Source organism: Raphanus sativus, chromosome 7 (assembly GCF_000801105.2).
Source record: "Raphanus sativus cultivar WK10039 chromosome 7, ASM80110v3, whole genome shotgun sequence".
Classification (NCBI taxonomy): Eukaryota; Viridiplantae; Streptophyta; class Magnoliopsida; order Brassicales; family Brassicaceae; genus Raphanus; species Raphanus sativus.
Window position 1 is genome coordinate 9,092,555 of NC_079517.1, and position 23,850 is coordinate 9,116,404.

A 23,850-nucleotide genomic window follows, 5' to 3' on the forward strand; every position below is an offset into this window, starting at 1 on the left:
GAAAGCACCCTTTCATTAATTAGAAACTTGGCAGAAACAGAAACGTGGGTTAAATAAAAGAAGTACCATAATAATGAATTCATAAGAAACCAAAGACGGTCCACAAGCAGTAGAGGGGACTGTCAGGAGGACCACGTGAGTTTGTCGTTGGTCAAACACGGACCCGCCTTCCCCCCAACCAGGACCGACTAAACCCATCCTCGCCGCTCATTCCAAGATCTCTACCCGTACACGTGCCATAGTCTTCATGAAACTGCTTCCTTCTCCTAAAATCTTAATCAAAGATTCTAAAGTTACCGTTAAAAAGTACAAGTGTATCTTTAAAAATAATACCTCTCGGGAACTACGTTAGAAGTTCTAACTTTTTCATAAACTCTTTGGTTCACCCGAGATTCCTCCTAATTGTTTGTGATTGTTCCCATTGCTGTCGCTTTATATTGAGTTTCCTTTATATTATTAACATTGTACTTAGTAGTAGTGTAATGGTGATTGTTGAGTCACTTTCTCCCCACGTACAGATGATTATTAATAATACTATTTTCTAACCGTGTTCGCAGCAGTTTCACGAACGAACCGGATCCGAGCATTATTATAAAAACCATTCCCAATATTAATCTGAAAATGAAAACAAATAAAAACTCTGGGGCATATATGATTCTGTGTGAACTGATGATTTAGAGACTTTTTTTTTTGATTTAGAGACTTACTGTCAGATTAATGATCTAAAGCAGAACAAGTGTTTAAGCGATTATTCAAAAAAAAATGTACGTATTGTTTTTTTTTGTAACTCCTTCCTAAGCGAATGTACGTATGGTTGCATAGTTATGCAATAGTATTAAAAACTAAAAGAATTTTTAAAGATGGATGTAACGTTTTTCAGTACTGTTTTGTGATTGATACCCGATTTTGGCTAAGTGAGGTGTTCTATCTATTATTAGAAAACATTGTTTTGTGATTGATATTAAAAACGATACAATCATCTTCGTTACACCAATCAAATATATACTGGATTATACAAATATATGAATTATCTAAAACAGAAACAGATACTAAACGCTGTTGATACTCGATTAGAGTAGAAGGTATAAGATCTGAAAGCAACAGATACTAAACGCTGTTTAGTAAACAAAAAAAAGAAACTAAACGCTTCTCTAACTTTATTTCATTTTTAAGCTCAAACTTCACTTTAAAATATTCTTGTTTTAACTTAGGTTTACCTTTATAATAAAATAAGAAGAAAAGTATTACAAAATAAAATTAATCATATATATTATTTTATCTTTTGCTCATTACTATATTGTGGAGTACAAAGATAAATACTAAAAACTTAATTTTATTCAAGAAACTAGAAAGTAAAAACACTTCATTTTGTAGTACGTTGAAAATGCTCTATCCATATAACAAATATCAATACTTATTACGAACCAGATCTGAGTATTATTACAAAACCCACGTACTATTTTTCTTAAAATAAAAAAAAAACAGAGAAAATGTTGGGGCTATGTATATTAATATTTGCCATTCCAATAGAAAAAGACAGAACTTATTGGAGTCATCAAGACCATCTATCATTCTCTCTACTACAACAACAGCTAAATCTCTCACATCATCAAGTTGTGTACGAGAGTGACGACTCTTTGATTGCTTGCCCACATCTTTCCTCACTTCGATAGTATATACTTACTTTCAATCCCCTCCTCCGAGTCATCTCTGCTTCTTATCTATCTCGAGAAGAATGAGATCTCAAGGGTGGCTTGGACCAGCGACGCCGCCGGAGATTACTAACGGAAACGGGAACACCGGTTTTGAGTTTCAGAAAGGTGCAAACCGGACACCAAACCACCAACACCGGTCCACCATCGGAAAACCAGCACCGTCCAAATGGGACGACGCTCAGAAATGGCTCTCCGGCGTTGGTTTCGCTCGCGGCGGCGGCGGAGAGAAGAACAACCACCACAGCTCGAGGAACTGTAAACCGAGAAACTCCAACGCCGATGATCTCAGACTCATAGCTTCTGCTTCCCAGAGAGAACGCGAAGGAGAGGATCAGTACGTCGAGTACGACGACGAAGACGGAGCAGGAAGGACCGAGGTGGAGACCAAGAACGTAGACTGTGGAGAGCCAGACTGGAGGAAAGAGAGTATTATTAATCCGGCGGCTGTGATTCGTTCGGTGTGTGTGAGGGACATGGGGACTGAGATGACTCCGATCGGTAGCCAAGAGCCTTCTAGAACGGGTACGCCGGTTCGTAACACGACGCCGGTTGGGAGGAGCCCGGTGACGTCACCGGTGAGAGGTTCTCACGGCGTCGTCGAGGCAGTGAGGACGGAGGCTAGAAGCGTTGCGAGTGATGATAATAATGAGAAGATTAGGTTTGCAGTTAATGATAATAATAATGATAAGGCAATGAATGCTATGGAAGCTCGAGCCGTGGCTTGGGATGAAGCAGAGCGAGCTAAATTCATGGCTAGGTGATTAGCACTAATTAATTAAATTAATTGGTGTTGGCGTGTCTTCATTATCTATCAGTGTTTGAGGTTTTATTTTTGGCTGTAATGTGATTAGGTATAAGAGAGAGGAAGTGAAGATACAGGCTTGGGAGAATCATGAGAAGAGAAAGGCTGAGATGGAGATGAAAAAAATGGAGGTAAGATTTACCGTCCAATGGTAAAATTACACGTGTTCAATCGGAGTTTCGGCTAGGCATTTTTAGATTTTTAACGTAAAACCAAAACATTGTGGATCAGTTGGGAAAATGTGTGGATGTTGTGTAGGTGAAGGCTGAGAGGATGAAAGCTAGGGCAGAGGAAAAGTTGGCGAACAAGCTGGCGGCGACAAAGAGGATAGCGGAGGAGAGGAAGGCAAATGCGGAGGCGAAGTTGAACGAGAAGGCGGTGAGGACGTCGGAGAGGGCTGATTATATAAGGAGAAGTGGCCACTTGCCTTCTTCTTTCTCCTTTAAGATTCCCTCTTTCTCTCTATGTTGGTAGCCATTATTTTGTGTGTTTACTTATTACTCTCATCAGTATTGTCTTTAGAATGTAACCGTGTATGGATTTAGTGATGCAATAACTAATGGACAAACGTTAACGGTTTCGTTGAAGTAGATAGATAATAATAGAATAGCAAGTTTGGAGATATGATAACAGTGTTAGTGGTACGACCCAACTTAGAAAGGTACTAACAAGTCCTGTCTACTTGGAAGCTCCAAATCTTGATTTTCCAAGCGTCCCCTCCTGTGAGTCACTTAAAACTGTACAATCCTTCTAGCTAGTGCCTCTCATCCAGACATGTAACTTTGCTAGCACATAAAGTATATTGGGTGGAAAGTTTTCTCAAGCATTTTGTCAGTTCTAATTTTCTCAATGAACCATAACATCCTTGGAAAACATCTTTCACGACAGAATACAAATTGACAAAAAAGAACATGTGGTAAAGTTTAGTTGAGCACCTTTTGAATTTTGCACAGCTAAAACAAAAAGATCTACATAGATAATGATTGTTGCACAACCAACTTAGTCCAGTGGTTAACAAGCTCAGGGAAAGTTGAAGGGATTAAGATTTGTGTGTGTGTTTTTTAAGTTATATTGGGTTCAGTTGTTTTTGGTTATATAAGCAGATGATCTAAATCTTTTAACCAATTTCGGTGTTCTTTTAAATTTGCAGAAGAGTGCATCTCTCATTTTCTAGGTATGGTTAGATTTTTGCTAAAATGAAAGAGAAAACCATTACCAATAATTTGAAATGATATCAAATGTTGAAATTAAAAAGAAGAGTCATTAAGGTAAGTAGACACAAAAAGGGCCCAAATTTGAGAAGTACCCATGAGGTGATCGAAGTGGGCCGGATCATAACCATGAGGTGGGGGAAATGACGAGAACGCCCTCGACGTCCCTTCCTTCGCTCGGCGCCGTACCCTGACTCGGCAGGTTGAGCGAAAAGTGTGTCAGGCACGGCGAGAGGGAGTCTAGGGCGTAGGTCTCTAGCTACTAAGCTTCTCCACCACACGATTCCTCCGGTTTTGGCGTCGAAAACTGAAATCTCTATAACCTAGATGGCATCGGTAAGTGGAGAAAAGATTCCAAATCTGTTCTGTAATTGTTAAATTGTGTTTTATACTTCTATATATACTTTTAGCAGTTGGAGAAGAGATTGGAGGAGAACAATAGTGAAAACGATAACTGTGATTTTGGAGTGCGGCTGTGGAAACTCTAGTGACAGTGTTCGTTCTCGCCTGTTTGAAGGTGAAAAATCTACGGTTTGATCTCTGTGGATATTTGTTCTTTTTTTATAAAGGTTTGTTTATGTATCATTTTCTCTTTTTACAGAAATGGGAGTACTTGTGAGAATGATTGTTGGTGATTGGGTAAGACATCGCCAGGGAGTTTGGAGGTACGTCGTCGATCAGACAGAGGTGAAGTACGACGTCTCTATCCGAGAGAATGAGACTTACGTGTTGCTCCTGGACATCGTTAAGAGCAAGTACAAACTTGAGGAGCGTCTGCTTCCGACTGAACCTGTCCTCCTAACCTACGACTACCCTGACTGGATGAAAGTTCCGGGACGCTACACAACACCACCGGTTGAGATAAAGGAAGACGGGGACGTGGAGCTTTTCATGTCTGTCAAACTGGACTATGCTGACTTGCCCCTTTGCGTGTCGTTTGGCAATATGATGGTTGGGCGCTACCTAGAACAAAGGTTGGTGGAGGAAGAAGGTTTGCGCCAAGAGCTTAACATGGCACTGCTCAACACGAGCCCTCCTAGGGGTAAGAACCAGTGATACAAAAAAACATAACATTTAATATATATTGTAGTAGAGAACAGATTCTGTGGTCGTTAACATTTAATAGAAACGGTAAATTTGTTGTTTACCTGCTACGATGTGGTGTATCTGTAAACTTAATTCGTTGCATCTGCAGTTGCGGTTGAGGAAGGGTGGTTGGCCTGTACACAGCAAGTCCGTGTAGAGCTGAGCTCTGACGAGGAGGTAGACCCAGTGCACAGGGGATCTCTTGGGCTAACGGGGGAAGATGTTGTGCCGCATGGTGTTGATGAGGAAGACATGGAGTCCTCAACAGATTCATGTGAAGACCATGATGTTCTAAGTGTCCCTAAGCCCAACGAGGAAGGAGTAACACTAGTTGGTGGGACAGATGTCCTGATGGGAGAGCCATGTCTAGCGTTGACAATTGGTATGTCAAAATCATTTTCTTAGCGGTTAATTTTTTTTTAACATCTATAGCTGTTGTTGGAGGGTAAATAAATAACAAATGAAACTGTTTGCCGTAGCTGGGCCTGTGACAGTTGCTGGTCAAATTACTGCAGTGAGAGACAAAGGGAAGGGGAAGCTTGGAGAGGCAGACCATGAAGGGGGGAAATACTTGACCCTTGAATTGGGGTCTGGATCCGGCGGCCAGAGCATGCCAACTCCAGAGGAAGATTCCGACTGTGAAATTCTGGGTATGGTTTTGATTAAATGTTAATTTTTTTGATAGCGGCTAACTCGTAAGGATTGCATGCTAAAAGATTTTTGAATGAAATATTCATGTCAGTTGGCGATGAAATGGGAGTAAGAGACCATCTTAATGGCAGAATTATTAGAGGGTTCCTTGACTGGAGAAAAGATTACTCGGCCGCAGAATCAGATTACACGATGGAGGAGTATACAAGATATCGATAAAAAGGTGAGTAGTTGGAGAATTTAAGAAAGGGAGATGGAAAGGGATGAGGTTTAATGGCAGAATTATTAGAGGGCAGCGTTTTTTGGGAAACCAAACAGGCGGTCGCGTGTTCTATCGAGATGTGGTGGACCCGAAATTCCTCGGGAATCCGGTTTATTCTCCGCCTGAAGTCCATCGTTCTGACATGAAGCAGGGTTACGAGCGTAGAGAAGTAGATTGGAGTAGGGATAAAATGGGGACGAAAAAATATTGACTTCGGCTATGGTAGAGATGCAATTTGGTTCGGTTTATGTGGCACGTAAGCCAATATTCTCTAAAAAGGACCTAGATATATAACCATTAGTATGATATGTGAAACTATAAATTGTAGGCAAATTGCAAACCAAACATACAATTATATCAGACAAAAAAATCAACCACTGAGAAAAAAATGTATTTAACTCATATTAGCATATAATATTTTGCTTGATTTTTAATCAAATTTTATTTTCATATTGTATTAGTTTCAGCATATAATCCATATATCTATTTATATAGTAATTTTTATGGAAATTTTGTATGTTAATATTCTTCATTTCAGTATTATATTAATGAAATTGTTTATCAATGACTTTTAATTCATGTGTGATTTTTAACTACAGGGTGGTGGGTCAATGGTCTTGACGCAGTTATAACGCCAATAAAGACCCGAGTTCAAATATCCCATGTGGCCACGAAATGCTTTACGCCTTTCCCAAGTTGAGTTAAGCGCGGCGTTGGTGCCATCGTGTTCCTTGGGTAATGGGTATTGGCGCCGGCTGGTTCCGGGCCAATACGAATTAGTCAGTTGAGTTAAGCGTGACGTAGGTGCCATTGCGTCCGCTTTCGAACCTCCTGTTAAAAAAAAATTATTTATCAAAAAAATATCAATTAAAGGAAAAATTTCATATAATAGCCCAATTAGCTTTTTAAACTTTTTAGTACCAAATTTTCTTGCTACTCAACTTAATACTTTAATTAGTTTATTTATTTTCTTTAATACCCTTAACTTTAATTTTTTCTTGAATATAAAATTCAAACTAATGTCTATTTTAATCAAGAATCAATAAATTTCAAAAAGTTTAAAAATGTAAAATTTTAGCACAATTATGATATAACAATTAAATATTAGTGGTTTATATATTAGTGTTCTTGATATGAGACCTCTCCATATTGTTGAAACTTGAAACCGACTACAATGAAATATCAATTAGACTGACATAACAGAAAACTAAAAAAGGTTTAGGGGATTCTTTGAGCAATAACAAATAAAAAAATAGAGGGGGTAAAACAGAAACAAAGGGAACTAAAAAATCGATAAACTAATTTACGATTACGTCCTTAAGCTCCCCTCCCCCGACTCGCTCGCTCGAGAGTCTCACGCCACGCCCCCCCTTTTGTCGTCGTCGTCGTCGTCTCCTCTCCGCCGTTGCTCGTCCCGTACTACTACATCCTCACCTCAACGGAAGCTTTGCATCATCTCTACTTCACCCTCTCTTCCTTGGTATATCCACCAGGTCTCGCTTTTTGATTTCTAGGGTTTCGCGATTCAAATCACCAGCAGCTGTTTCCTCCTCCGGTGAAACCTCGAAGATTGAGTTTCTCTGCGATTTCTGAAATTTGAGCACGGTTAGTCACTACTTGGTCGTTTTGTTAATCAATTTTCGCCTAATAGAAGATTTGGGATAGCAAATTCAAAGTGGGTGTCGTCAGTCACTGTTCCGTATGGCGGCTAGGAGGAATATTAGATATCCTGATCATGAACTGAGAGGCCAAGAATCGAATTCTAGGTTTTCCAGGCGTGATAGCAGTGTTTACTCAAATGAGAATTGTGAAAATAATGCTCTTGATAATGGAAAGGGACGGGTTAGTAATTTAAGACACGGGGATAGCGTTAAAGATAGAGATACGTTTACCTCCGGAGCTAGACAGAGAGAAGCCTTTCTTGATCGTGGACCTAGAAGATGTGGGCTTTCTGCTAAGTCTGTGGATAGGGAACCAGGTGAGCTCTCTAGTGAGAGTGGTTCTGATGATTTAGTTGGGTCTGAATCAGTGGTGAAAGATAATGGAGCTGTGAAGCAGCAGGTGGATGATAGGACTGCTCAAAGCCCTGTAGAAAAGAAGAGAAAGTATTCACCGATTGTATGGGACAGAGATGAGCACGAAAGAAGTTCTTTGAGTAGAAATGAGAAACCTGTGGAGGTCACCCCGCTTCCTCCCCCACCTCCACTTGTTAAGAGGTCAAGCCAGTCACCTACTGTCAACATGCTTGAAGATCCTAAGCAAGTTGGTCTTCTTGAGGTTTCTGCTCCTACTTTGTCATCTCCGGTAGAGATATCTTCTTCGTGTGTGGTGGAACAATCATCAAATGCTGGGAAGGATCGAAAACAAGAGGATGCAACACACCTGGAAGATGAGGAAAACATGCCAACAAGGCATATATCATCCTCTAGGTGGGCTGCTGGTAATAGTTCCCCAGCTGACGAGGGTGAAATAGTAGAAGTGGAAATAAATAAAAGGAGGAAGAAACTACTTCCCGGGAGTTTGCGCGATAAGTCTTTGACGCCTGAGGCTGGGGAGTCTGTGAAGGAAGGTAGATCATCTGATTCCGATGAAAGGAGACACCATTCTTTGCCGGGAAGCAGAGATGATTTTGAGGAGAAAAATGCTGTTAAGGGTGACTATATGGAAATTGATGAGGAGGAACGCAGGAGAGGAAATACTAGTGACAGCCTTACTGAAACAGATTCTGATGACGAATATGTTCGCCATGAGACACCTGAACCTGCTGGCACTCCACTGAGAAGTATAAACATGCTCCAGGGTTGTCGAAGTGTTGATGAGTTTGAGAGATTAAATAAGATAGATGAAGGCACTTATGGTGTTGTTTACAGAGCGAAGGATAAAAAGACAGGTGAAATTGTCGCATTGAAGAAGGTGAAGATGGAAAAAGAAAGAGAAGGTTTTCCGTTGACTGCTCTTAGGGAAATTAACATACTTCTTTCCTTTCATCACCCATCAATAGTGGATGTTAAAGAGGTGGTTGTGGGTAGTAGTCTTGATAGCATTTTTATGGTGATGGAATATATGGAACATGATCTTAAGGCGTTGATGGAGACAATGAAGCAGCGTTTCAGTCAAAGTGAAGTTAAATGCTTAATGCTTCAACTTTTAGAAGGCGTCAAGTATCTTCATGACAATTGGGTGCTTCATCGAGATTTGAAAACATCTAACCTGCTTTTAAACAATCGGGGTGAGTTGAAGATATGTGACTTTGGTTTGGCTCGGCAATACGGCAGCCCGCTGAAGCCATATACTCATCTGGTTGTTACGCTCTGGTACAGGTAAAGTCCGTTTACCCTTTTCTAGTTAAAAATGGTGGTTTCTTGATTTTGTAATTTAGTTCCAGAGAGTCCTGAGGTTGACTTAAATCCTTATGTTTCCACTTTGAGTATAGTTTCATTATATGCCAGCTTAGCTGTTGAATGCTAATGCTTTTGCGGTATTACCTTGGACATCACAGAGAATGGCCCATTCAGAACTAGACACACTAGGAAATATTCGTTCTTCAGCTTTATTTTCTTGTTTTGTTCCTTGTGTTGACTCTCCCTTTTTTATAGAAAATAATCACTCCCTCCAGGACCAAGCTCAATGACTGCATTTGTTTTCCCAGGGCACCTGAACTTCTCTTGGGAGCGAAACAATATTCTACAGCCATTGACATGTGGTCACTGGGCTGTATCATGGCAGAACTATTAGCAAAGGCGCCATTATTCAATGGTAAAACTGAGTTTGATCAACTTGACAAGGTATTTCAAACATAGGTTTTGACGTGGATTTCTAGCCATCCCGGCACATTCAGCTTTTAAAGAACTGCTTCTATCTATTTACAGATTTTCAGAGTCCTGGGTACTCCCAATGAATCAATTTGGCCTGGATTCTCCAAGCTGCCTGGAGTCAAGGTCAACTTCGTCAAGCATCAGTAAGTGTTTGTAATATTTTAGCTGTTATGCAAGCATACCTTAAATTTGCTGAAACTCTCAATTGTTCTTAGGCTTTCTAGCTTTGAGTGATGTGGTCTGGCATTCTTGTTTATTAGTGATTTCTTTTGTTTTTCCGGCTTTACATAGTTGTTATGTCGTGCTTCTTACCACTGGCTTATTCTTTCAGGTATAACCTATTGCGTAAGAAATTTCCAGCCACTTCATTTACTGGTTCACCAGTTCTGTCCGACGCTGGCTTCGACTTGCTGAACAAGCTCCTGACATACGATCCTGAGAGGGTAATAGAATATACGAGAAACCAGTTGCATGTATACTCATCCAGTATGCACCTTGATAGTTTTTTTGACTTTTTGAATCTGTGGGGATTCTTTGTCTGTAGAGAATAACTGTGGATGCTGCTCTTAAGCATGAATGGTTCAGTGAAGTCCCTCTGCCAAAATCCAAAGATTTCATGCCTACTTTCCCTGCTCAACATGCCCAAGACAGGTGCGGAGATCTATCTCTTGTTTAAAGTGAAACGATCACTGGTCAACTTGACTTTAATTCTATCTCTAACTTTTATTTTATGTGCCAAGGCGTGGGAGGAGGATGATAAAGAGCCCTGATCCTTTGGAAGAGCAACGTAGGAAGGATCTAACACAAACCGAACTAGGGTCTGGTGGTCTGTTTGGCTGAAGTATGGCTCACGATTGATGATGCTCTCTGATACCTTGGAATTACCACATTAAGGCGAGGGCTGCTGCTTAAGCGGAGGTTGGAACGTTTGTATCTCAGACTATAATTTGTACTTTCTTTACTCATTTCAAGGGTCCATGGTGATTTGTGAAGATGATTTTCCTCCTATCGCCAGCTGGATTCCTTGCAGGTTTTAATGTGTTGATGACAAGCTAGGCTGGTCAGTTAGTAGTGCTGCAGCTTTCTGACAATGCTTGTTCTGCAAGGTGTGACAATCACAATAAAAACTCATTCCCTACTGAAACTTATGTATGTAGCCACAGTGTTATTGAATAGTGAGCTTTTCTTGCTTTATTACCACAATTAAGGGAGAGAACCTATTCTTTTCAACTACAATCCTCTTAATCAACTGTGTTTTATATGATGCCACATTGTGATTGCAAGAAAGACTGGTGTTGCAGTGGAGTTGTCAGTCTTGTCTTTGACGAAGAAAAGATAGTTAACGATGAATCTTTGCAAGGTAATAGGTGACTTATGTAAAGGTACTACCAGTATTGTATTTGGTTTATATGGAAACAGCGTTCTTTGCAGTCCTTCTCTTCTTTAGCTGGGAATAGCAGTAGTATTCAAGCTGCAACTCTTTCCCGGAGACATATCATGACACTAGTAATGGTGCTCCTCCAAGCGGGGTCATTTTCAAAAGAGTTAAACCTATCCCAGGTTAGGTGATCATTTCACATGCAACTTGCTGGAGTGCTTTGGTAATCTATAGCTTCTTGTCCCATGCTGTTATCGGAGAGGAATAGATATCAGCCAAGTGTTTGCAGAAAGAACACTCTGCGAAGTGCATTGTGGTGGCCCATCCATATACGAGATGCTAAAAACAACAGTCTATATAAGATCGTGTAACAAGTTCCAACAAGTATGTACTATGTAGTTCTAAAACCTCATAAAAAAAACTTATTATACACACTAGACGTAAACAAATTATGAGAAACCTGTGTTCAGTTTCTTCTCATATTAATTGCAAAAAATTCACTATAGTTGGCAAAAAGGGTAAAGCCTTGTGTTTAATATACCACACCTTTTTCTTGTCCGAGTCATTCAGGACTGAAAACTATAGTCTTCCCAAGTACAAAGGTAACTAGAGAGAGCTCAATGAAGAATATTGTGTTTATCAAATGTCTGTCCACTGTCCAGCCGAATATCGTTATCCCTCCTGGATTCATCTGCAAATACAACACTGCAACAACAACAATCATCTATAATCAGCCATCACGCCTTGTTTGGATGCAAACAATGGAAAAAAAGGACATAGACAATCATCTCACCAAAAGCTTGTCTTTTATGGTATGCAGACATGGACATGTAAGAAGGGAAGTGGTTGTTATTATTAGCAGGCATCCTCATGTAGTGATCCATTGACTCCACATCGCTTTCCGAATGGGAAATCTGGAAGGAGATTGGTGGATTCGTGGTGGCCTCCAAGTGAGCTCCACTAGGAGAAGTCCTTATCTGAGTTGCATCAGTAGATGAGCAAGACATTATCGCATGCCATTTACTTGCAACTGATGCTATCGCTTGTGCTCTGTGAGATATCTTCGTTGCTGCGTGCAGACATAAAATAATCCCAACAACTTGGACCACCGCCGAGACCTAAACACATAAAAACCAATCCAAGCTTTTAAACCTCACCAGAAACCAAAGAAGAAGAAACAAAAAGGTTGACTCACCGCGAAGTCACCACCGTTTATATACGTGATAGTTCCGCTATACGCGGTGGTCTGGAAAAGCGTGGTAAACTGGCTAACCGTGACGACCAGAAACTGTAGAAGCAGAAAGATGCGGAACCTGTGGCTTATCTTAGAGAGGTAATGACGCAAACGGATGTGCTCGTAGATGAAAAGAGAGATCTCAGACTCTCCGTCTAAGAGCTTTGCGTAGTCTTCGAAGTGAATGACTTGCAAGTTGCATACCAGATGAAACATGGCACTCGCAGCTAGAAAGATAGTGCTTAAGTAAGTCCATGACAAGATCATAGACAAGAGAATCAAAACAGAGAGCCATGGCTGGTCATGAGGCACGTATAGCATCCGGATAATCTCTCGAACAGCTTTTAGTCCGAAACAGGGGAGTGACCAAAGTGCAAGCAGTCTCACAGAGTTCTGTAATAAAGGAAAAACAAAAAAAAGGTTTCAGCTTTTATCCGAAACAGGGGAGTGACCAAAGTACAAGTAGTCTCACAGAGTTTTGTAATAAAGGAAAGACAAAAAAAATGTCAGCTTACAAGCAGTCTCACGGAGTAGTATAATAAGGAAAAACATAAAAAGGTTTCAGTTTTCCGACAACCCATGATCTATCACAGAGTTCTGTAATAACGAAACACAAAAAGAACTCATCTTTCCGATAACCCATGATCTATCACAGAGTTTTGTAATAACGAAACTCAAAAAGAACTAATCTTTCCGACAACCCATGATCTATCACAGAGTTCTGTAATAAAGGAAAAAAATTCAACTTTCATGCAACCCATGATCTATCATAGAGATTCTGAACCGAAGATAGAAAAAATCACCGAGATTTGCTGAATATACTGAGCCTTGAGCCGCCCCATGCGACCGCTGAGCTGATCAACGAAGAGAAACTTTCGAATCCCATGCTTTCTCAAGTTATGCGAAACGCAGAGCAGAGAGACGCCAGCAAGACACGCCTGAGAGACGACGATGTTGAGCTCGAAGCTCTTGTACTGATACCTCTCGCAGTCTCTGCAATGCCCTAGCTCCAGCACTGTCACGGGAATCACAAGACCGACCGTCAAGAACACGATCCAAGACAGAGCAAGGCTCCGCGTGGAAGATTGGTTGAACCCGAGGAGGGTCAGAAAGGTCTCGAGCCACTGGAGGGTTTGACCGAGGTCGTCGTCTTCGTCGGAGGGAGGTTGCTCTTGATCGAGCAGCGGCGTTTCGGGGGGTAGATGATCACTCGACGACGACATCAGAGACTGAATGAGTTTACAGAAGAGATCCACCGCGAAGGGAAACATCGGAGCTCGTTGATGGCGGTCTCGATCTCATTTAAAAATCATGTATCATCATCTCTCGTCTTTAGATCGACGGTTGTTAATCATTCCGATTAATCAGAAATTGGGAATCGGAAAAATTAAATATAAGAAGTAAAAAAGAGAAAATCCAACAATCGAGGGTTTGGCATTTAGCGGTGGAAGTTTATAAAACAGTTAATATCTCTGATATGTGTTTTAAGCCGTTAGATTGAAGGTTACGGGTGAAGTTTCAACGGTTGGTGGTGGATAAGGAACATAAATGATACAGTGAGGCCAGTACCACCTGATCATTATTATGTGAGACTGTGAAGTTCAACGTGGGAAAGCCTAATAAATTTTCATTTCTTTATAACTAGGGTAAGTCCGGGCTACGCCCGGGATTTTTATTTATTTTTCTAATTTAAATTATTATAGTATTTATATTTATGGTACATATATGGAAACTTAAAATGCATATCAAAATTAAATGATTTTAATTTTTCAAAATGTTAAATTTACTTGTCTCCTAATGATTTTAAAATTATTGTATTTTGTTAGATATTTAGTTTTAGCAAAACAATTGTTGAGTTTTTGGCTATCACTGCATGTAAATATATGATCTTAATTTTATAAATAGTATGTTTATTGTCTAAATAAAAGTTCGTGATTGTTTAACCTATAACTGGATAAAAGAAATAGGTAAATTATAACTTTTTTGTCAACAATGGTAAATTATAACTAAAGCAATAGAACTTGAAGACATGTGTACATTTGAAAGTTGTATGCTCCTTGTACGCAAGAATGCAAATGACTATAGTATTAGACGCATACATGCAGTCTTAGTTCTTAATATTATTATTTTGATTCATGATGTGATCAAGAATTAGATATCAGATACGCGATAGCAAATGGACCGACAAAACTTTGTTCATCAAACATGTTAACATATTTTTACAGCGTGAAACTTTCCACTCAAATTTATTTACCCACGATTTCATATTTGAAGTTTTCATGGCTTTTAACTTCCGCATTTTGAAGGAAGTTATAACATGACCAAATTACCAAATGGTTGTTGATTTTTTTTTTCCGTTTGTAGTGTTCTCATATCTGTTCCATACCTCTATAATTTTGCTGCTTAAACTTTAAATACCTCAATCAACAACTTTTCTCTAGCTGACCGTGTGCAGGGCCGGCCCTCAGATTTTGGGGACCTGTTGCACTATCTATGTAAAAAAACAATTTGGAGGCTTAAAAAAAATTTTGGGGGCTTATGTCTATGTAATTTTCTTCAAAAATTTCGGGGGCCTGTTGCAAATGTTTCATGACGCATTGCTCAGGGCCGGTCCTGCCGTGTGGAAAAAGATTTTTTTTTGTTCACTACGTGATTTCCCACAGAAGTCATTAAGCATAATCTCAGTTTCAAAATCCAAGCTACAAATAAGAAAATTCTGAAACGAATACCTCTTCCACTTTCTGAACTTCCATTGCTTCAAATTTCTTTTCTCTGCATCAGCTTTCATACAGGTAGTCTCTGCAGATTTTTCTACCGTTCTCACTGATATAACAGAGAGCTGTTTTTGAGCCTCTTGTGATGGCTTTCAGAGAAGCTTTATGCAAGAATAAGAAAGTATTAATGTTCAAATGTATACACTTGATGTTGTTGATTATTTACCATTCAGAATTGTCGGTAAAGTTGGGGTGTATTGACAATCTTAAGTTTGAGAAAACTAACTTTGGTAATGAAAAAGTGTTTGTGGATCTTAGTGAATCTGACAAATGGCAATTCAAGCTATATTTGTAAGTCCAGGTTTGTAGAGCAGAGAATGGATGGATACAAAGCATAAACATAGGTGTGTATAGTGTCTAAATCTTGGTTCAGTTTTTGTCTTGCTAGCTATGTGTTCTCCAAACGTCTTAAGGATGAAACAACAGATATACTGTTTACACAGACCACCAAACGAAGCACAAACCTCAGATTATGTTGCGGCATAGGAATCATGTGCAGGAAAATATTAGAAATTGGATCCTTACCAAGTCTAGTAGTCAAGAAGAAAAGATCTTTAAAATTTTCCAAGAATTAAGAATTTAATTAGCTGGAAGCTGTCCTTCGTCACAATGAAGTAGTGTCGGGTTATTGAATAATACGTTTGATGACCTGAAATTCTTCGTTGTAGGTGTTCCTGATGCCACAAACAACTCGAAAAATTTCTGCAGAAAATTTTGGTAACAAAGGTTGAATACGGATGCACAATTATTAAACCCAAAAAATGTCATTGACGTGAAAAACCAAGATCAGAAACAAATACTCGGAAAATCCACGTTTGTATGAGCTGCTTATATTTATGAAACCTGAACTTTTCTGTAGAATAAAGACAGTAGTCTTCATAAGCTCCACAAATTTGGTCTGGTTGTTGAAGCAAAGGGAAACTGGTGAGTCAGTGGATTTGAAGTGGTCGTTACTTCGTGTGAAGTTGAATACGCGTAGCTCACAGATGGCACCTTCCTTCAGCAGGTGCTTCAAAGTTTTGAGTCAATGAGCCCCGGTAGAATCTTGGACGAAGGTAGACTGTAAAAATTAGGAAAATTCCTTGAAGAGGTATAATGGTCGAGTCAATGCAGAAACAATAGCCTTGAATGAAATCAAATAAATCCAAGAGTATAATCTAACTTGGTACACATGCAAGAAAAATTGCTCTTATAGGTAAAGTATTGCACAATATAGAATGTTAATATTTTCAAAGTGGTTTAGGTAAAATACGAAACTTTATAGAATTCATTGTGATGAAAACAACTCCAAAGGTTTTCTAAGGTGAAATGCAAGTATGATCTTTACATATGACTGATCTTCTTTCTATTGATCAAACCACATCAATTCTATTGAATCCCATCAAAAACAGGAATTCTAACTCTATTCTGTTAAAATCCTATGTCTCTAATCCACTTATTTTGCCATATACAAATTTATGTAATTACTGGGAAACATATAAAAAACAGTATTAGAAAACATTGTTCTCTCAAGGTATGATTGGATGGTAATACCTGGGATTTTAGCGACAATCAAAGATCTTGATTTTACCACCGTATGTGGAAGAAGACGACGCCGGTGATGCTCTCCGACTCCTCTGTTCGAAAAAAATATGTAATTTCTCTTGAGAACCTTGACACCATATAATATACAGTAGCTGCGGTTAATGGGGGGAGGCAAGATATCTTCATTGATGATGAGAAAGTGGATGCATTGATTGAATACCATCACTCGAACCGTTTCAGCTAGCGAGATGAAGCGCAAAGGTCACCAAATCGCCGTCACACGCAGAGAGAAGAGGAGAGACGAACTTTGTTTTATCGATTATGCCGTTCTATTTGGGCCAGATACAGACTCAAAATTTTCAGCCCCCACACGTTAACGATCGAGCCTATAATGCTAAGATTAAATGATACGGTGCGTTGAAGGCGCCGGACACGTGTCATCCCCTCGTGCAATGACTTTCCTAGGTGAAATCCTATGCGGCGCAATTCTTTATATAAATAGATATATGCTGATTTTCAGTTTATTATAGTATACACCATTTGGCATTTGATTAGGGTTGACCACACAAGTATACATGATTTCTGTTTATTAATATGATAGTATTTTCCACTCGTAATGGTGTTAAATAAAAAAACATATCCTATTAGTTATGACTTATGACCAATAATTATGATGTATGTATGATCTGCAGTGCAGGTATTATCTAAGCTTCGATTTCTTTTTCTTTTAATACCAGCAACGTTTTTCTTTGTTTATTGTAAAAACTTAGAAGGAGGTCAAATCTTGCGTTGTTTCAGTCCTTGTGAATCAGATCCCATCTTTTAAACTATTGAGTATATTACCATTATTATATTTTCTTACGTCATAAGAATAAAAATAAATAAACAAAAATAGTATTTGCCTGATCTGTTCAAATAGAGCGTGGGCTGGCATTTTACGAGGAACACGAAGCCCATATCTAAATGCAGCTGCAAGATTTCACATGATTCACATTCTTTTCTCCAAATAAACTTTGTCTGCTTCAGAAATTGTTTTGAGATAAGATTATGCAATTAAAATGTAGTTAGGTGACATGTTGATATATTTATTGGTGGTAGTTGGAATTACAGTTGAACAGTAATCGTTGAAAAGCTACTGCGATTACAAAGACATCACAAGATGACAAGAAACATGCGTAGTGGTTTATGTAGAAAGTTCTGGTTGTGTTTACTACTTTTGTTGTTGCTTTGTTGTTGTTGTGTTTACTACTTGCAATTGATTTTTCAGTGTCTTTAATATACTAGCTATGAATATGATAGTGATATTACAGTTCATTAGACAAAAGTAGTCAAAATCCTTTTAAAATTTTCATTAATAAATTTTGCTTTAGTTGCGGCCAGTCCTAAAACATTATAAGGATGAACCTCTATGTGTCCAGTAGATAAGTTATTTACCTAACTAAAACTTACTCAAGTTTTATTTAAAATACTTTTTATTTGTAATGATGTAATTATGGTTTTTACCAAAAAAAACCATAATGGGTTTTTTTTTAAAAAAAGAAAGTAATTATGGTTGTTCACAATGGTTGACAAGTTTACAAGTGGTGTTATATGGTCTAAGTTGATTTAGTTCCACCGAGCTAGCCACCGGGTTTGGAATCTGATTAAGATTAGTATAGTTTTTGTTGAAAAACAAGTAATTGTGGATGTTCACTTGTTTGTTCTTATCATCCAACTAGACAAATTCAACGACCAACCCAATATCCGCACAAATATGGGCCAGTGGGCTGGACAAAAAGCATTAAGGTACGAAGACAGAGAGAAAAAGCGTAACCGCTAATTCAAAAAGCGCTCCAGCTGAAATCAAGACTAACCGCTCACTTTTCCCCTGACGGTTATAACGGGTACATATAAAATCCTCACAAATAAATATTCTCAAAATTTTCAGAAAATAAATATTTTCATCTCAATCTGCATTAGCATTCATTCCCCAAATGATGGTATGTAATTCTCTCTTTGTTCCTGTTTTCTTGCCATGTCGGTTAATATTCAAATGTATGTTTTTAGCAGGACAAACCAGCAAGAAGGAGGTCAAGACCTCGTCCTCGTCCTCTTGAGACTTCTGGTGCTACCATACTCGCCACGGCTCGCGTCGTTTACACAAGAACCAAGACTCCGAAGAATCCAGCCTCTTTCCTTGTCCAAAAACTCTTCCAGCTCCTTCTCTTCTTGTCGTCCATGACAAGTCCCTTCCATCGTCACCTTCTATCCATTCTCTATGTAGCCGACGATCACATCCTTGCGGCGCAAGACACGGTCGAAACTTACTTCCCTTCTTCCACCTTCGCCTTCCTAAAGATCTCCGAAATGCTGATCGCATCAGAGTCTCTCCCCGAGAAACTCGACGCGGTTCTTGAGAAGCTTCCATGTTTGATGAGCAGAGCCGCGTGGCTAGACTGGATGCTGCTTCACGCTATTTATTGCCTTGATTCTCTTGTGAACGTGTTGGAACGTTGGAGAGATAAGAACAAGGGGGCGAATGAGAAAGAGATCACGGTGTATAGGAGTTTCAGCAGAACAGGATCAAACTTTGTAGAGGAGGAGGAAGAGGGGAAGAAAGTGACGTACAAGGAGGCGTTACAGAGAGGAAGCAGCGGAGAAGATGGTGGGGGAAGCACCGGTCGTAGCAGCAGCAGCGGCGGCGGCGGCGGAGATCCTATTTTGGAAATGTTTGAGAACGGTTGGATCACGAAGCCAATCAAAAGAAGTAGCAGAAGCGCTGATTCGCTCACTTGCTCTCGTTCTGATTCCTGTGAGACCACTACATGAGTTCTTTTTAAGTCTTTTGTCTTTTTTTTTTGTTATCTGTAGCAATTATAAGGATGGGTTTCACAACAGCAGCAACAACAACACAAACCAATAAAAACTATCTTGTCCTTGTCGACTTTGGTAACTTTTATGTTCATATCTTTGTAATTATCGTATTCTACAACAATCCTTGTGTGTTTTGTACAAAACATAGAAACATGATAGGATTTTAAGGATGCTTTGAAGAGGCTTGTGTAGTTATGTTAATATTTGTGTTCCCTAAACATCATCATTAGAAGCTTCTGAGACTTCTTTCTGCCTCTCGAAAGTTCCGTTCACTGAGATTGGCAATAACGATGGTGTCACACCTTCTCGAAGCACCATCGGGATACAACACTCTCTCTCCCATTAAACAGAATCAAAAGGCATGAAACAGCTTGCTCTCTCTCTGTCGTGTCACCCATGTCTAGCACAGTTGCTAGACTGCTGATCATATGCCTTTTGCGAAATCGGGAGAAAATGTGCCCATGCTTTAAATGGACCCAATACTAAGCTCACAAATGAGTTATTGCATCAACAATGGAAAAAGAGACAACAAGTCACTAATATTGAGACTGGGAATCCAAATATTTTTTCGTTCTTTTGTTTGTCGAGGTGGTTACATATAGTTAACGATCATGAGCTATGTAAATGATAGTTAAAAATAACACACGAGACTATTCGGATAACATTGTTTTATACAGCTTAACCTATAAAGAAATCTCTAAATACCTAGAGATTATCGTTGGATTGATTTCGAAACAACATTACTCTCAACGAAAGAAGTGTTATTTATTCATAGGCATAGCCGCATAGCAACGAGAAGAGCAGAATAAGTCTCCACTAGATGTCTTTATATTTACTTTGTATGGACATTAATGCCTTCCGCAAGTTTTGCATATAGTTCGCGTTGGATAAGTGTTTGGAAGATACTGAATCGTTTCCTTGTCACGTGTAACAACAGTTTGTCCGGATTTCATATATGGATCCCTTCCCAATAGACAGTCGACGTGGAGGCTGACTTTACACTCGTTGCATGCATATAATCCTTCCTGTATATGTATATCTTCTTCGCATATTTCGCACCAGTAAAGTTCATCACCATCTGCATCTTCGTTGTAAGAAAAAACGAGCAAATGCTCATCATGCTTGTACCTCGCTTTATGTGGTAGAGTAGCACAAAGAAAGCAAAGAACAAAACGACATTCAATACAATTTAAAGGTTGTTCTTGCCATAAATGACAAATGGAACACAGCCTGCTTGAGTATTCATCACAAGTTATGAACAAGGGATGTGGATGAGAGTGATGATTGAATGGGTCACATATAGAAGCACAAAGCGTGTCTAACTTCCAATCACAGCCCTCGATCGGACACACATACGCGAAACCACATGAGTAACGTCCACATTTCTTACACATGAAGCAACTTGTGGTATAACCGAGCTCTAGAATCAATGGATGAATGTGTAGCATAAACTGTTTGACTCGAAGAATATATGCACATGATTCATGTAAAATGAAATCACAGTATTGCATACAACGATACACATTGCCATCATCAAAGAACGGAATCATGCACGCGTGACAATGCTTGTTTTCGTCATGGAATTGTTTTTCAAGTTTTATTAGATGACAAGGATGGCTCTGATGCAGTATAACTCCATCACCTTTATCTTCAAACAATTTAGTATTTTCATATGTTTCTTCAGGCTCCCCTTCAAGTTCTTTCCCGTCGGACACGTCACGTCGTAGTGCACATCTAGAATGCATTGAATAAACGCATCCTTTCACACAAGAATATTCTCCGTAGTTTATGTCTATCTTTTGATAACAAACTCCACAATCAGCCGACTCCTTGAAAGGGTTACTAGGAGTAAAAGCGAGACGGTGATTGTGACGAGATACCTTTATAAGATATGGTAAGTCGATACACCTTTTATGAACAAAAAAATCACATAGGAGACATGCGTATAATAAGTGGGAATAATCATCATCCACTAATCCACAAACATCACAAGCCAAAGTAGATTTCCTGGGAAAGTAATGGAGGGTATGCTTGTGCCTTTTAGGATTATCTATAGTAAGGGATGTTGGTTTTCTTGAGCAAATAACATCAAGTGCAAAATTGCAAATAAGGCAATAGTAGAATAGACAAGAAAAAGTGTAATCTTGACAAGAAAAACATCTTGGATTAGGGTATCGCTCAGACCAGAGAAGTTGAAGAGGATGCTTTGGATGATCAGAGGAATGGTAAATAGAAGGAGACTCAACACATTCTTTGTGATATGCACCATTGCAGTAGCTGCAGAAGTAATAGGTATCTGTATCGATCTTGCAGTGACAACCTTCACAACCTGTTGCGTAATATTTCTTATTTTCTTCATCCATTTTTTTGCTGCGATGAAATAAAGAGTGGACATTATTGGAGTTTTCATTGAAACAGGAAGTTTTGACAATGCGATATTTAAACTGAAAGCTTCGCCCTTTAGTTTTTGCCAGTTTTGTATGCTCTTTATCTTTTTCATATCGTTCTTTTGGACACAAGAAATGACATGAACGAACATGGTTAAGAGGATCCATGGGTTAGGTTATTGTTTTGGTCTGAAGATTTAATGTTTACTTATTACAACAACTAATATGGTATATATATACACTGGAAACAGTTTATATGTCGACAACATATCACGCCAAGTATTGCAATTTTTGTTCATTTCAAACTTCTTCACAACAAAGCAAGAATGAGATTCTTTTAGAGTCTCAAGTTTTGATTATTCATTTCTGAATGAAAAAGCAAGTGCTGAGGGAAACAAGTTATTCAGTTTTATTTTATTTACTTATGCACGTTTATACAACTATACTAGGTGTCTTCCTGTGCAATGCGCAGATATAATAATTTTTGAAAAATATTTATTACATGAATATTTATTTAATTATTTTTATTCAATTTTTTAAAAATATAAATTAATCATTTATATTGAGATTATATTTAGTTTATTAAAATTTTAATCTACACCCGCACATAGTTTAAATAAATATCTTTTTCCGAAATAATATTTTTATACATCTTTTTATTGTTGTATTATATGATCAACAGATATATTACATTTACAATTATGAAAAAATTACATAAACGATTCGACAGCTGAAAATACTACCTACTTTATGAGAATCTAAGACCTGGAACTCGAACCTAGACCTGGATGTAGAAACCTTTAAACCTTAATCATGCGGCTATAAAGCTTTTACAACAAGTAAGATTTATTAAAAAGAAAATAAAATTTTTAAAAAATAGCTGAAAGAAAAAACAACACCGAGCCGTTTGCAAAGTTCTTAACTCTAAAAACCTAAACTCTGAATCATAAACAAAAAATCTTAAATCATAAACCCAAAACTCTGAACCATAAATCTCAATTCTAAAATCTAAACCCTAAATCTTAACAAGAAACTCTAAATACCAAAATCTAAACCCTAAAGCCTAACTCAAGACTCTAAATCCTAAACCCTAAACTCTAAATCTTAAACCTTGAACAAAAAAGTCTAAATCGTAATCCTGAACTCTAAACAACTGATGGATTTAGGGTTAAGAATTTAAGATTTTTGGTTAAGAATTTAAGATTTTTGGTTTAGAATTCAGAGTTCAGAATTTAATGTTTATATAATTTAGGGTTATGGTTTAGAGTTTTGAGTTTAGAGTTTAGGATTTACGGTATAGAATTCAAATTTAATATTTTGGACTTAAGGTTTATGATTTAGAGTTTCACGTTTAGGATTGATGGTTAAGGTTTAAGATTTATGATTTATTGTTTTAGATTTAAGGTTTAAACTTTAGATTTTTAGAGTTTAGAGTTTTACACGTTAATATCGGTGTTCTTTTTTTCAGCTGTTTATTTTTTAATTTATTGTATTTTTAACAAATCATAGTACATGACACTTTGGTTGGCCATGAAAAGTGTTGTGAATTTAACAATTCACTATAGGGGTGAGTGAACATATATATATATTATTAAAACTGATGTATAAATTAGGTTTGTTTGAAAACATGGATAACAATTTTAAAAAGATGTTTGTTTGGAAACTTGGACATCAATTTAAAAAAAATAGAATTGTTTGGAAACATTAATAGCAATTTAAAAAAAATATAATGTTATTTGGAAATATAGATAGCATTATATTAAGAAAAAATGAATTTATGTTATTAAGAAAAATTGAAAATCTATTATATTATGAGAAATTATCTATTTGAGCCAACTTTAAAATATACAAAATTATTTAAAAATATCATTTGTCTAAAATAATCATAAAACAAAATTTAAACTTTATATATATATATATATATATTTCAAATCAAAATAATAATTTAAAGTTGATTTATATCAAAAATTGATTCAACATATACATATATTCAAATATTTTATTTTTAGTAAAATATTTTTCAATAACCGTTATTAAAAAAATTACAATCTCTATAATATTATTTGAGAAGTCAGTTTCCTATGTGTCGCGCTCACGTTAACTCTTACGATGGTTGATTACGATGATACCCTTAATGAATCAAATATATCTAATTATC

General features: G+C 37.9%; 5 protein-coding genes and 1 long non-coding RNA gene across 7 annotated transcripts; 3 read left to right on the forward strand and 3 right to left on the reverse strand.

Annotated features, from left to right (window-relative positions):
• Positions 1-1,511: 1,511 nt before the first annotated feature.
• On the forward strand, positions 1,512-3,104 carry LOC108817479 (remorin 1.4-like). Its single transcript, XM_018590182.2, has 3 exons — positions 1,512-2,472; positions 2,567-2,648; positions 2,776-3,104. Exons 1-3 carry the CDS (start codon positions 1,736-1,738, stop codon positions 2,989-2,991), a joined length of 1,035 nt encoding a protein of 344 aa, XP_018445684.1. The 5' UTR covers positions 1,512-1,735; the 3' UTR covers positions 2,992-3,104.
• A 3,929-nt stretch (positions 3,105-7,033) lies between these two features.
• LOC108817477 (cyclin-dependent kinase G-2) lies at positions 7,034-10,745 on the forward strand. Of its 2 annotated transcripts, XR_001944014.2 has the most exons (7): positions 7,034-9,047; positions 9,377-9,512; positions 9,597-9,685; positions 9,874-9,985; positions 10,087-10,193; positions 10,283-10,460; positions 10,558-10,745. XR_001944014.2 is itself a non-coding variant. In XM_018590180.2 (6 exons), exons 1-6 carry the CDS (start codon positions 7,429-7,431, stop codon positions 10,380-10,382), a joined length of 2,163 nt encoding a protein of 720 aa, XP_018445682.1. In that variant the 5' UTR covers positions 7,035-7,428; the 3' UTR covers positions 10,383-10,745. The 2 variants fall into 2 exon arrangements, 1 of the variants encoding a protein (XP_018445682.1); XM_018590180.2 differs by having other exon boundaries at positions 7,035-9,047; positions 10,283-10,745.
• A 512-nt stretch (positions 10,746-11,257) lies between these two features.
• Positions 11,258-13,579, reverse strand: LOC108817478 (uncharacterized). Its single transcript, XM_018590181.2, has 4 exons — positions 12,958-13,579; positions 12,116-12,547; positions 11,714-12,038; positions 11,258-11,625 (listed from the first exon to the last, which is right to left on the reverse strand). Exons 1-4 carry the CDS (start codon positions 13,423-13,425, stop codon positions 11,483-11,485), a joined length of 1,368 nt encoding a protein of 455 aa, XP_018445683.2. The 5' UTR covers positions 13,426-13,579; the 3' UTR covers positions 11,258-11,482.
• Positions 13,580-14,480: 901 nt separating this feature from the next.
• LOC108816603 (uncharacterized) lies at positions 14,481-16,807 on the reverse strand. The gene is made up of 3 exons (XR_001943887.2): positions 16,462-16,807; positions 15,454-15,988; positions 14,481-15,359 (listed from the first exon to the last, which is right to left on the reverse strand). It is a non-coding gene; the product is annotated as an uncharacterized LOC108816603 (long non-coding RNA).
• A 1,618-nt stretch (positions 16,808-18,425) lies between these two features.
• LOC108816684 (uncharacterized) lies at positions 18,426-19,361 on the forward strand. The gene is made up of 2 exons (XM_018589250.2): positions 18,426-18,431; positions 18,502-19,361. Exons 1-2 carry the CDS (start codon positions 18,426-18,428, stop codon positions 19,258-19,260), a joined length of 765 nt encoding a protein of 254 aa, XP_018444752.1. The 3' UTR covers positions 19,261-19,361.
• Positions 19,362-19,848: 487 nt separating this feature from the next.
• Positions 19,849-21,876, reverse strand: LOC108816225 (uncharacterized). Its single transcript, XM_018588793.2, has one exon. The coding sequence runs from the start codon at positions 21,858-21,860 to the stop codon at positions 20,154-20,156; it is 1,707 nt and encodes a 568-aa protein (XP_018444295.1). The 5' UTR covers positions 21,861-21,876; the 3' UTR covers positions 19,849-20,153.
• Between the last annotated feature and the right edge of the window lie 1,974 nt (positions 21,877-23,850).